Source organism: Barbus barbus, assembly GCF_936440315.1.
Source record: "Barbus barbus genome assembly, chromosome: 49".
Taxonomy (NCBI): Eukaryota; Metazoa; Chordata; class Actinopteri; order Cypriniformes; family Cyprinidae; genus Barbus; species Barbus barbus.
This window is the reverse complement of record NC_136727.1, coordinates 17,686,458-17,701,333: the sequence shown is the minus strand read 5'-3', so window position 1 is coordinate 17,701,333 and position 14,876 is coordinate 17,686,458. Positions and strand designations below refer to the sequence as shown.

Sequence of the window (14,876 nt, the reverse complement as noted above, 5' to 3'; positions counted from 1 at the left end):
CAGAGAGATATTTGGTGTTCTGGGTAAATAATTGATTCTGCTCCAACTGTTGCTCCTGGCATCACGAGGCTGTGGATGTATGCGTTTTTCATCTTAGCATGTATCGTGTTTTAGCATCTGATATAATGCTAGCTTGTTTAATGGAGCTAATGAGAATAGCTTTAGAGTTAGAGTAGCATAGATTTGACTCATCAAATTGTGGATATTTGTGCATAATCATTGCACACGTTCATGTATGTGCCAGAAAGCATTGGAAATAAATTCAAATTGCAGTAAAAAAAAAAAAAAAAACATGACGCAGGGTTGTGACTTGAATTTTATGGTGTAGTATTAAAATTATATTGTTAGTTTTTATAAAGATCCAGTATGAATTACCCATAAACATATTTGCTGCATTTCAAAACCTAGTAAGCTTACTAAGGCAGCATCCTTATTCCTTACAGTCATGTAAGATTTAATATGTTGCTAAGCTAAATGTGTGCCACTCTAAGGCCCTGTCCCAAATCGCACCCTAAACCCTCGCGGTCTTCCGCTGAGTCCACACTTTCATGATGTTATGCCGCTTTGAGTCTGCTGTGGAGCTTGCCTCAGTGTGCGCTCGGCTCGGCAGAAGTGTGCATCACGAGCACCCTTCTGAAGCTAAAATTAAGAAATGGGACACCCTGTGGTCTTGTAGATTTAATGGACACAATGTAAGACTTAAATTGCATTAGTGCAACTGAAGTGTGCCATTTGGGACAGGGCCTAAAATGTGTTAAAAAAAAGACATGCATACACAGTTATTGGGTAAAATAATTTGTAATCACACCTAACTATTGTGTTAGCACTTAACTCCACCCCACAATGAAAATGTTGTCATTTATCACTTACCCCGATGTCGTTCCAAACCTGTAAAAGCTTTGTTCGTCCTCAGAACACAATTTAAGATATTTTGGATGAAAACTGATGACAGAGAATAGCGTCCATCGGATGCTCTCCAAAATGGCGCTATGCTGGCATAGAGAGACAGACAGGAGACGAATTGTTGAATAAATGTTATTTTTATTTTCTTTGCATACAAAAAGTATTCTCGTCGCTTCATACAATTCAGATTGAACCACTGTTGGCAGAAGGACTATTTTGACAATGTTTTTTTTTATACTTTTCTGTGCCTTGACAGTGTAATTTACTTGGCAGTCAATGGGACAGTCACAAGCCCCCCGGTTTTCATCCAAAATATCTTAAATTGTGTTCTGAGGACGAACTAAGCTTTTACGGGTTTGGAACGACAAGGGGGTAAATGATTAATGACAAAATTTTAATTTTGGGCTGGAGTATCCCTTTAAAGTTGCAAAAGGTGATGGTGATACATTTTTTGTTATGCTGGTTGAAAGTCTCTTCACATCCCAATAGCAATCGTTAAGTGGTCTAAATGTATTTATATATACAGTATATACCAAGAAACATTCATCCAATCAAAGCGCTCGGACTGATTGACTTTCCTACCTGCTTATCAACATGTGTATTTGCATACCTCTGCGCACCCTGTTCGTGCAGGATACGTCATCAGCGCCTTCACGAATGCTATGCAGATAGAACAAGAATGGCAGGCAAACATCAACAACAATCTGGTATTGTAGTAATTTTACTAACTGTACTATGAAGTTTTCTCACCGGTTAATGACACATGATGTATCGTAATAATGTTGACTCTGATCATCTGATCTGTTCGCGTGCAGGGGGCGTGGCTTTGGACGGTGATTTGCAGAGAGGGTGGGACTTTCGCTTTCAGGCTAAAATGAGCATTTTCCAAGATGTTAACGAAAGATGCTTTCGTTTTTAGTTTTGTATTTTGTTTGTAGTTTTGTTTTGTTTTTTCCCCTTTTGTTTTGTTTGTTTGTTTGCCTTTTTTGTTTTATTGCATTTTTTTTATTTATTTTTTTTTATTAGTTTTGTTGTATTTTGATTTTTTATTTTATTTTTTGCTTTTCATTTGTTTAATTTTGCTGTGTTTTGCCTTTTTGTTTGGTATTTAGTTTTGTATTGTTTTGTTTAGTTTTTTTTTTTCTTTTTGCAATTTATTCAATTCCTTTTTTTATTCAAATACCTGTAGATTAAAATGGAGCCATTTTTTAAAATTGATAAAGCAGAAAGGATCGATGCATTGTTGCAAGAGAGAGTTGGATAGAAAACGATAGCAAGAAAGGAGATAAGATGGTGCAAGGAATTTCAAGTAAGATTTAGAGACCATGAACAAAAAAAAAAGTCCCTTCATTCTTTCTTGTGCCTTTCCACCGCGACCCCCAGATGGGATTCAGTCGCTAAATTAACCGTGCTGTCTTTCTGCTTTTGTTTGGGCGGCAAAATGCTGGCCGTGTCCAATCAGCCGGGCTCCGGAGTGCGTCATCTAGATTGATGTGGCTTTTCATTATGGCATCTCCAGGTGTCATTCACAGTGTTGCCACGGAAATAGCGAAATGCTCTGCGGTCCTGAAAGCAAACACGACCCAATAATAGCCAGGTGTAATAGAATGTTTCTCTGGCGCTAATTGTCTCTAGCTGTCCTCTGGAGAAGACATCAATACCCAGGTTTTTGGTGTTAGGGTTTGTCTTTTTGTCAAATTATCCCTGATTTTTAGCAGGGATTTATTTTGCATTGGTTTAATAAAGCATAAATATTTAGATCACAGTGCTTTCTTAAAGGGCCGGTCCATCCAAAAAGGCTTTTTTGTTGGGGGGGGGGGGGGGGGGGGGGGGCTATTTATTTAAATAAACACGTTTCTCTAGTCCATCTGTGCTTTTTTTTTTAAATTCAGAATTTTCAAGTCTCTTGGTGAAAGCAAATGCTGATTTATTTATCCACTAAATCCAAACCTGTAATCATTGCAACGTTATAAGAGATTAAAACTCGCTGTTCTTCAGTGCTCTTTTATTATGTGATGTGATTTATTCACGCATTCCAAAAAGTGGCATTTCCCGCATTTCTCTCACCACCTTCTTATTGCCTGTTTTCATTAAAATGTGTCCGTCTCCATGGTGATTGTTGCCACAAAGGGCTAAAAGAAATCATTGGTAATCATGCTGCAATCAGCAGTGTTTGAATGAAAGGCATGAAATTGAAAGTGCATATTAACTGAGGTATAAGGGAGTGGACGGAAAGCAATAAGCAGGCTCAAAATAATGCATTTTACTTTTCTTCCCTTGATCACTTGATCACACTTAAAAGCATTTATGCACTTTCATGGGTGCACATATTTAACTTGTAAGCGTAAAAAAAGAGGGGCATGTTGGTTGTGTTGCTAGTAAACAATTTATTTTAAAATTGCAATAAAGATTCTTGAATACTCAAGAGCTTTACATGACTTTGAAATACACAACCAGTCAAATTTATTTTGAAAGACTGACTGACCTTGACACACAGTCATGAGAGTCTGCAGAGGTCTTCTCTGATGTAATTTCCTGTTTTATTTGTTTGTGTGTGTGTGTTCTAGTTTTGTGTTCTCTGTTTTTATAGTATTTTGGTTTGTGTGTTGTGTTTTTGTTTTGTTGTTTTGCAGTGCTTTGCTTTTATTGGGTTTTTGTTTGTTTGTTTGTTATTTTGGTATTGTTGTTTTTGTTGTGTTTTGTGTGGTTTTTGTTTTATTTTTTTGTGTAATGTTTTGTTTTGTGTTTTATTTTATTTTTTGTACTGCATTATTTTGTTTCGAGTTCTTGTGTCATGTTATTTTGTAGTGTGTTTTTGTTTTATTTTGTTGTTGTTGTGTTTGTTCTTTTATGTTGTTGTGTTTTTGTTTCGGTTTGGTTTGGATTTGTTTTGTGTGTGTGTGTGTGTGTGTGTGTTTTTTCTGTGTGTTTCTTAATGTTGGTCAAACTACTTTTTATTTTCTATATACAAGCAGTGAAGCAGTTTTGTTAAAACATTTTTTTAAAGATTTATTTTCATTCATTTTTTATTCATGTATATATTTTTATAAGGATTTATTTTCAAGAATGTATTTTTTCTTCATTATCCTATAAGAACAGATCTATTCTACAGACATTATATTTATATATATATATATATATATATATATATATATATATATATATATATATGTATATTACCCCCTAAAAAACATCAAATTAATTTTACATTCAGAAATGTCAAACTCATTATTAGAGTGGTGTATTTAAGTCAGTGCATATAGTCAATAAATTTCATTTTTTATATATTTTTTGTAAAAAATATAGTAGGAAAAAAAAAAGAATGTCAGTGTCATTAACCCGAATGCTGATGTGTGTCCATTTCTTTGTAGATCGATGAGATGCAGTGGCCCAACGGTGAGATGGAAATACCCAGCTCGGTCTGCAGTCTGCCCTGTAAGACGGGTCAACGTAAGAAGATGGTGAAAGGCATGCCATGCTGCTGGCACTGCGAGCCCTGCGACGGCTACCAGTACCAGTATGACGAGACGTCCTGCAAACTCTGCGCTTACAACATGCATCCGAACGGCAACCGGACAGGGTGCCAGCCCATCCCGATCGTCAAGCTGGAGTGGCATTCGCCCTGGGCCATCATTCCCGTCTTCCTGGCTATGCTCGGCATCATTGCCACCATCTTCGTTATGGCGACGTTCATCCGCTACAACGACACCCCGATCGTACGAGCTTCTGGGAGAGAGCTCAGCTACGTTCTGCTGACAGGGATATTCCTGTGTTATATCATCACATTTGTAATGATTGCCACTCCGGACGTTGCCGTTTGCTCCTTCAGACGAATCTTCCTTGGGTTAGGAATGTGTATTAGCTACGCCGCGCTCCTCACTAAGACCAATCGAATTTACCGCATTTTCGAGGAAGGGAAGAGGTCGGTTTCTCCACCTAAACTGATCAGCCCAACATCTCAGTTAGCCATCACGTCCAGCCTCATCTCCGTCCAGCTCTTAGGGGTCCTCATATGGTTCGGAGTGGATCCTCCGAACACCATAATCGATTACGACGAGCAGAAGACCATAAACCCAGACAAGGCCCGAGGGGTTCTCAAGTGTGACATTACGGACCTACAAATCATTTGCTCTCTAGGATACAGCATCTTGCTGATGGTAACATGTACGATTTACGCCATCAAGACACGAGGCGTTCCGGAGAACTTCAATGAAGCCAAACCCATCGGCTTCACCATGTACACCACCTGCATTGTGTGGCTCGCCTTCATTCCCATTTTCTTTGGGACAGCACAATCTGCAGAAAAGGTAATGCTTGTTTTAGTACTTTTTACAACGTGCATCGGTTTTCGGTTTCAAGTACTTATGTGCAGCTTTCACTTGTTGATTCTACTCAATATTTCACAGAGAGATTTTTTTTTTTCTTCTCGCCCTCATCTCGTTATAAACACAAAAAAAACTCTAATTTTGTCTGTGAAAGACAGAAATTAGAAATGTACAACATTGTTGCAGTCTTTCCATACAATAACAATGAAAGGGCTCTGAAATGGTTGTTTCCCATTTGTGAACAGAGCAAGTTATTTTATTTTAAATGAACAGTCCAGTTGATCCAGTTCACAAATCAAATATATTCACTAATATTATTTTGTATCAGTGATATTGTATTCAGTTTCCTTTATTTGTTCATTATTATTATTATTATTTATTTAATTCATTTTTATTTTAGAGTTCGTTGCTGAGGTAGCATTCCCTTTGCTGAGCTCGTTACATAAAAAAAATCTAAAATAATAATAATTAAATAATTCAAGGCTCGAAATTGTTACCATTTTGGTCGCATATGCTCCCATAATTTAATCTGTGCGACCTCAAAATATATTTTGGAGCATCTGTGCGAGTACATATAGTTGTTGTAGTGTGACCTGTTTTCATTTCTCTAAAACCGTTCTCAGTTATGTGCCTTCTGTGTGCTGATATGGTGACCGGTCTGCCTTTCTATCGAACGTTACATAACATCTTTACATTCTTAAAGTGAATGCAGATTTTAGATTGGTTAATATTAGCTGTCAATCAATCAGTCACTGCTTTCCGCTGTCAGGTGACAGGGAGCTAACTAAGGTTACCACGGGAAATGCAAATAGCTGAAGAAGAGAGAAAATAAAACACTGACACATTTCTTTTGTAAACCACCTAAAGTTACAAATAATGCTGGTGATGGCGATCATGTGGTGAATGTTGAAAGTTTTTTCCTCCAAAAATCAGCATGATTACAAATGTGATATTGATTTTATGCAACAGTTCAATAAATAAGAAGTTAATTATTACGAGACTTACGTTTTAGACACCATATTTCCTGTTTTTGTTCAATTTTGACAACAAAAAAAATTCCAAACAAAGCCACAGCACTGTTTTGCGTCTCTGAGCAACATGACGGTTTTTTCAATAGTTTATCAATCGTTTAAATGATTTGGTTCAGTCGCAGTGACTCACTTATTAACAGTGATTGGTGGTTTTAATTTCACATTCAAAGTATCTTTTCTTTTTTTTATATAATTTCAAATATCGGTATTCAACGTTTTATGTTTACAGTATTAAAACATTGTATATGCATGTGTAACTGCAGGTTAAATGCATTCCTGTCCTGCATTAAGCAGTGTGTAAATGCACTTACACACTTAGTTGGTCACTATTTCCACTCCTTCTCGCTCTCTCTGCTCTGCTGATTGTCTCTCCTTGTATTAGCCTCGTTGTAAATTAAAAACCATGGGGGGGGGGGGCTTTTTCTTATAACGGGCCTAAGCTATGGAATGCATTACCTGTGTTCATTAGGAATGCTGCTTCCTTAAATGCGTTTTAAGAAGTTTCTTAAAACAATCCTTTTAGTAAAGCTTTTAATTTATGATTATTTACTGTGATTCCATTTTGATATGATGTAGTTTTGGTTGATTAGTTATTTTTTTGGTTGATTTGTTATTTTTTCTTTGAGTTTAAGAAAGGCGCATTATAAATACAATTTATTATTATTATTATTATTATCTAAATGCCACTTCAGAAATTCAAAATTCAAATTCAAAGATGAATTTTGTTGATACTGATTTCATTTGCTTGATAACAGCCCAAATGTCTTACTATTCTAATTGACTGATTAAATGTAAGAATTTGACTCAAATGATGATGCACGCTTTTAGAAAAAAAAAAGAAAAAAAAAAAAAGCTTAATTGTAAAATTACCATAAGAGGTAAAAATCTATTTTAATTTATTGGAAAACATTAATTTCTATCACTGCTATGAACTGACCACCACACAGAATATGAATAATATCAAACTGTCCACGGTTGTCCTTAAGATCAGCACAATAATACACTCGGCAAAATATCATCTAATTATCGTTCTCTATAAAATCCTAGAAAATATTGAGATATAATTTTGTCAATATCGCACACCACTAGTTGCACACCCACCGCGCAATTGCCAGAGCTGAATGTAAAATTCAACACCGCATACACCATCCTAACCCTCGTCAAAGAGGAGCTCTCTCTCTGTGTTTAACCAAACTCAGATTAATTTAGGTGGTTTAGGAAAGAAATCTGTCAGTGTTCTTTTCATTTTCTCTCTTCTTCAGCCCTTTGCATTTCCTGTGGTAGTTAGCTCCCTGTCACCTGACAGCCGAAGGCACTGACTGGGTGATTGACAGCTAATATTTACCAATCTAAAATCTGCATTCAATTTAAGAATGTAAAGATGAAATCTGTTAATATATAATCTGTAGTTGTGGTGCTCATTCATTTTTGGTGGTTGCTCCTAAATTTTAGCCGGTGCTCCTAACTTTTTAAAGTTGGGAGCACCAGTGCTACCAAGTAAAAAAGTTCATTTCGAGTCCTGTAATTAAACATAGTATTACTCCCAAATGTGACAGAGATGTTGCAGGATTTGTGATCAGACATCAAATAAAATTACTCATTTTTTGTTTAGTTGAGTTTTGTTTTGTGTTGCATTTTTGTTTTACATTGTTGTTTCATGTTGTTTTTGTTTTGTGTATGTTATGTTTTTTGTTGTTGTTGTTGTTTTATGCTTTACGCTGTGCTTTTGATTTCTCGTTTCATCTTCTGTTTTAGTTTTTGTTTCCTGCATGTTTATGAATGTTGGTTGACCCACATGACAAAGGTTTTTTTTTTTTAAGCAATGAAGCAGTTTAGTTATTTTTGTTCATTTATTTATTTAAATGCAATTCCCAAAGCAAAATATTTCAGCTAATGGAATCACTTTCTGTGTGGGATTAAATCTTGCACAATAAAGTGAAGGAAAATGAACTCCTGGAGCAGCATTACTACAGGTCTTTTATTTGTAGGCACTTTTTTTTAATGAAAACCTGATTTGCGTCTTTTTAGACTAGGCAATTGAAAGCGTATTGGTTTAAGTGTCACCCCTTCTTTCATTTACTTTTGCCCTTTTTTGGGGCGTGAATATCTTACTCGTTATAATTCCCTTCAAGGCAGCTAAAAGTCTAACCCTCCGCATGCATGGTTTTCCACTCAATTTCAAATCCATTTGCAGGCTGATGTTGCCGTAATGGCTCTATTTTGAAATACCTGTTTGCAAGCTGCAGGCAATCTAGACTCCGGCTTTTGTACCTCTAAGATCATCCATTTTTCATCCCTTCCTGAAGAAATGAAACATTATATTTCATCACAGGGAGAGGGTTGCCATCTCGAGGAATGGAAGGGCAAATAGGTATTAATAGCACAGTTAAGGATCAGAATCAATGTCCCACAACAATCTTTTAAAAGACATTTCATTAGCATAAGGACATTTGCTCATTATCTGCATACGAGACGAATGGCTCAGCTTTTTCTCCTCAGTGCCGGTACTGAAAAGCAATTACCTAAATAATAGAGCGAGCTAAATTTGAGCATGTACCAAAGCCAGATACCATGATGGGCTCTGACACAAAAACATTTCTATTTGTTAGGACCTTTTAATTACATTTCTAAGAACACACAGGATGTTGTTTTATGCCTTGATAAACATGCTATTGAGTGCAACAGTCAGCCTCTGGAAGTCCCATTCATTCGATCCAGATAATTTTTTATTTTTGTTTTGTAACAATTTCATACAAGCCATTAAATACAGAACTACCTTGAGCTACCGCAGGCTTTATTCTTCTGTAGGAGCCATGAGTCATTGTGATAAATTTTTTTAAATCATATGTAATTGATAAATTCCCACTGAAGAACTAAATTACCCACAATCCCTAAAGAAAATCCACCAATTAGCAGTTTTATTTTAGTATTATTAATATAGGGTTATGTTTAATAATATTATATAAACAAAAAAACGCAGTGTGAAGACGCAGCGCAGCGCAAATCCGTGAATGAATGTTCCGAAGTGAAATAAACTTCAACGGATTTCCCCTTCTCAGGGAGTAGGGAGCAATGAACACTGTGTAGGGAGCATGTCAATCGGAACACAGTTCATTGCACGGAGCTCTCTTCTCACGAGCTGGTTATCTGAATCAGGTGTGTTAACTAAGCAAGACATGCAGAATATGCAGAGCGGGGGGCGCAAGGACTTTGAATTGGGAACCGCTGGGCTACATCATGTGTCATTCACCGGTGAGAAAACTTTATAGTACAGTGAGTAAAAGTACTGCAATACCAGGAAGGAAGATTGGGTTGTTGATGTTTGCCTGCCATTCTTGCTCTGTCTGCATAGCGTACTTGAACGCAACGTATCCTGTCTGCTCGAACAGGGTGTGCAGAGGTATGCAAATACATACGTTGACAGGCAGGTAGGAAAGACAATTATAACGCTCGGACCGAGCGTTTTTATTGGACGAACATTTCTTGGTCCTACACCTTCCACAGAATATGAATGAATGAATGAATGAATGATGCATTTATATAGCGCATTTATTGTGTATTGCCGTACACCCAAAGCGCTTTACAATCATGTGGAGGGGGTCTCTCCTCGACCACCACCAGTGTGCAGCATCCACTTGGATGATGCGACGGCAGCCACAGGACAACGGCGCCAGTGCGCTCACCACACACCAGCTACAGGTGGAGAGGAGAGTGTGATAGAGCCAATCAAGTGGATGGGCATTACTAGGAGGCCATGATTGATAAGGGCCAGTGGAGGGAATTTGGCCAGGACACCGGGGTTACACCCCTACTCTTTACGAGAAGTGCCATGGGATTTTTAGTGACCACAGAGAGTCAGGACCTCGGTTTAACGTCTCATCCAAAAGACGGATGTACCATATAATATATTATATATATTATAATATATAAATACAGATAAATATATATATATTATAATATATAAATACAGATAAATACATTTAGACCACTTCACTTAATGATTGCTATCAGGATGTGAAGAGACTTTCAACCAGAATAACAAAACATTTTCTGAAGACAATCACCTATTACACCTTTAACTTACACCTATTTTAGTAAAGAAACTTCTCTAGTTTCCATCATGCTCATTTTTTTTATTATTAAAAAACAGTTTTTCTTCTAATATTTCTATTTTGTTTTGCTTCAGTTTCATTTCTGTTGATGAAAACAATTTTTAATTGTTTTCACTTTGTTAACAATGACAACAATGCCAATCAGAGAAGTCAAGATACCAAGGAAATCTTAAAAGAAATTTAATGTAAATTCATTATAACATTCAGTATAAATAATGTTATTTTATATTCAAAATTAAAGGGATCATATGACGATGCTAAAAATAACACTTTATTTGGTGTATATGGTGTAATACAATGTTTTTATGATGTTTAAAGTAAAAAAAACAACACAAAAAAAAAACATTTTACACATACTGTACATTGTTGTTCTGTTCTGATTGCCTTTCTGAAACGTGTCGATTTTTATAAAGCTCATCGTTGTGATTGGCCGAATACATCGGAAATGTTACGCCCCTTACCATGTAAATAACTTTAATTTAAATACTTTTTGTGTTAAATATTTTAATGTAAACATTCAGAAAATGAATGAGAAAATCAAAAAAGAAAAATGCTGGCGGAACCAGGGCCATGCAGTCACTGTTGCTCTCTGCAGCCGCATCAAATTTCCCTTCTCGCCACAACAATGAACCTTTTCATCACATTTTTCTTCATCTTTGTATTCACGACTCTAATTATGCTTAACTCCACATGAGGATGTGGTTTTTCAAATGCAAATGAAAGCAGGAAATCGTGCACTGGAATCTGCTCGTGTTACGGAGGGAAGAGAAATTGCTGTGGATTTCCGTGACTATTACCTGAACCTGGCCGGATGACTCCGGAGATGTTGTACAGTCCTGAGAGGCAAACAGCAGCTCATTAGAGGGAAGAAGTGGCCTCATGTGCACCAGAGCCTACAGGCGTGTGAAAGCCTGACGTCAGCTGAGAGGAGCCGTGACACGCTGGCCTTTGCTGCTTGTCATTACTTACCTGGCGAGAGTCGCGCGGAATACAAATGAAGCTTCCGCTCTGACAGAGATGCTGTGAACTGTGGGTTTACGCGTGGGAAAGCGGTGCAAAAGAGTCGTGAGTGCGAAGCGAGTTTTTGCAGAAGGGAGTCTTTCAGATCTCAGCTAAATGAAAATAATGGCTTTACTCAGCTGCGTGGGGTGTACAGTCGCTGTGTTCGCGACAGTAGTGGAAATATGGCACTTTAGCATTGTTTTAGCACTTTAGCATTGCTGCAGCACCCCCTGTCGCAGGGCCGGGCCTGAAATTTTCCTTGTGCCCCTCGATCATGCCCAAGATACTTAATTTTTGTTATTGTTTTTAAATCAATTATATATTAAACTGACCAGAAATATATAGGCCTTGTGCGATTGTATTTTTCTTGCGTGCCTCGTCTATATTGTTGGATCGACTGTTTCTCATCTTTCTCTTGAAAATATTCCGTAGATTCCACATGGGGTTCAGCTTAGGCATGTTGGCTGGCCAATCAAGCACAGTGATATATCATGGTCAGCAAACCATTTGGAAGTGGTTTTGGCACTGTGGGCAGGTACTAAAGTCCTGCTGGAAAAGGAAATTAGCATCTCCATAAAGCTTGTCAGCAGATGTAAGCATAAAGTGCTCTAAAATCTCCTGGTAGACGGCTGCATTGACTCTGGACTTGATAAAACACAATGGACCAACACCAGCAGACGTCACGGCACCCCAAATCATCACTGACTTCAGAAACTTCACACTGGAATCGGCTTTGCTTGACAGTATTCTCAAGCTTGCGGTCATCCCTGTTGCTTGTGCACATTTTCCTACCTAAATTCTTCCTGCACTCTGTGAACAGCCACCTCTTTCAGTAATGACCTTTTGTCACTTACCCTCTTTGTGGAGGGCGTCAGTTATTGTCTTCTGGACCATTTCCATTTCAGCAGTCTTCCCCATTATTGTGGTTTCAAAGAACAAGAGATACCCGAAATGTATACTATTGGGATGGTCATTTAATGAAACTCAAATATAAATATTCTAATATTTTGAGATACTGGATTTTTGACTTTCATGAGCTGTAAGCTCAAATCATCAAAATTAAAAAATAAATAAAAACTTCTGATATGTTGTAGCTTATATGTAATGAATGTAAAATATATGAAAGTTTCACTTTTTGAAATAAGTTACAAAAAAAAAGAACTTTTTTCATGATATTGATGCGCACACACACACACACACTTATTTTTTTCCAAAGGCTCACGTACCTTCAGCAGCATCACCGTCTCTCTAATATGCCATCAGTGTGTTTCTCTGCTCTGAGTGATAGTTTGCTTTCTGCACACCCCGCAAAAACAACGAAAAAAAAAGAAAAGAAAATGGCCTTAGCTCAAGGCCGTTCTATTACATATGACGAATTCACACCACAGTAATCTTTAAAAAATATCTAGCGTGGACAAAATGATCTTATTGAGCAGCGTGGAAGCGCAGCTGAACTGCTCACATCAACTTTACTGTGCTTTTATGGTATATTATGATGGAGTATGGCACATTTTTTTTTGTGCAGACTTCATATTGGACTTTTGTAATTCTGTCTAATATAACATGGTGATACAAAAAGCACAGTGGATCACATGGAGAACTCCGAAAAGAGAAATTTAGGATAATACATTTTTATACATTTTTGAAACAAGGCCTGTGACTGTTAAGACTACGCAATTGTTTTTAATAAATATTAAGCATATATTACAATCAAATCCTCATTACTGTAATACAGTGTAGAAAAGCCAGTGTTGTTGTTGTTTTTTTTTGTTTTTTGTATAGCAAAAACCACCATAATGTGCATTTTAAATTTTATTTTACTAAATAACTTTACATACATATGTAAAAAGGTAATTTAATTTTAAATCAACTGGAGGAAAAATGAGTACTGTTTAAATACACTTAGTTGTCTTACTATTATCACAATGTAAAATAAATAAATACAAATAAAACAATTTTTTTTCTAATATTGATCATATCAATGGAAGTTAAAAAAAATACAAAATGAGTCCTTTTTTCATAAGATTTTAACATATCACAGCCATTTTACAGCATTTAACTGAAAATATAGGTACATCTCAAACAATTAGAATATTGTGAAAAACAGCATTTTTTTGTAACTTATTTCAAAAAGTGAAACTTTCCTATATATTTTAGATTCATTACATGTAAAGTAAGACATTTCAAAATATATATTTTTTTGTTTTAATTTTGATGATTAGAGCTTACAGCTCACGAAAGTCAAAATCCAGTATGTCAAAATATTATAATATTTCCTAAGATTAATCAAAAAAGGATTTGCAAAGCAGAAAAGTTCAAGTTCTTTAAAGTATATTAATTTATGCACTCAATACTTGGTCGGGGCTCCTTTAGCACAAACTCCAGCATCAGTGAGGAATGACATGGAAGCGATCGGCCTGTGGCTCTGCTGAGGCACTATTGAGTCTTCAGCTCATCTGTATTGTTGGATCAACTGTTTCTCATCTTTCTCTTGAAAATATCCCATAGATTCCATATGGGGTTCAGCTCAGGCATGTTGGCTGGTCAATCAAGCACAGTAATATCATGGTCAGCAAACCAGTTGGAAGTGGTTTTGGCACTGTGGGCAGGTGCTAAAGTACTGCTGGAAAAGCAAAACAAGAATCTCCATAAAGCTTGTCAGCAGATCTCCTGGTAGACGGCTGCATTGACTCTGGACTTGATAAAACACAATAGACCAACACCAGCAGACGTCACGGCACCCCAAATCATCACTGACTGTGGAAACTTCAAACTGGACTTCAAGCTGCTTGGGTTCTGTGCCTCTCCAGTCCTCCTCCAGACTCCAGACATTGATTTCCAAATGAAATGCAAAATTTGAATGTATCTGAAAAGAGGACTTTGGGCCACTGAGCAACAGTCCAGTTATTTTTCTCCACAGCCCAGGTAAGATGCTTCTGACGTTGTCTCTGGTTCAGAAGTGGCTTGGAAGCCGTTTTCCTGAAGATGCACTGACTCCAGCTTCAGTCCACTCCTTGTGAAGCTCTCCCAAGTGTTTGAATAAGCTTTGCTTGACAGTATTCTCAAGCTTGCGGTCATCCCTGTTGCTTGTTCACCTTTTCCTACCCAAATTCTTCCTTCCAGTCAACTTTACATTTAATATGCTTTGATACAGCACTCTGTAAACAGTCACTCCTTTCAGTAATGACCCTCTGTGACTTACACTCTTTGTGGAGGGTGTCAATGTTCGTCTTCTGGATCATTGCCAAGTCAGCAGTCTTCCACATTATTGTGGTTTCAAAGAACAAGAGATACCCTGAATTTATACTGTAGAGAGGGCCGTTTAATGAAACTCAAATACAAATATTTGAATATATTGAGATACTGGATTTTGACTTTCATGAGCTGTAAGCTCTAATCATCAAAATTAAAACAAAAAAAAAACTTTTGAAATGTCTTACTTTACATGTTATGAATTAAAAATATATATGAAAGTTTCACTTTTTGAAATAAGTTACAAAAAA

At 36.9% G+C, this 14,876-nt stretch overlaps 1 protein-coding gene across 1 annotated transcript in view; it reads left to right on the top strand.

The window, feature by feature from the left end:
- The window catches only part of LOC306867210 (metabotropic glutamate receptor 7-like), a gene marked incomplete at both ends in the record, with an annotated part of 220,064 nt that overhangs the window by 169,899 nt on the left and 35,289 nt on the right, over positions 1-14,876 (top strand). The window contains one exon of the mRNA XM_079412799.1: positions 4,275-5,210. Within this exon, the coding sequence (XP_079268925.1) occupies positions 4,275-5,210 (936 nt within the window). The remainder of the gene's footprint in view (positions 1-4,274; positions 5,211-14,876) is intronic.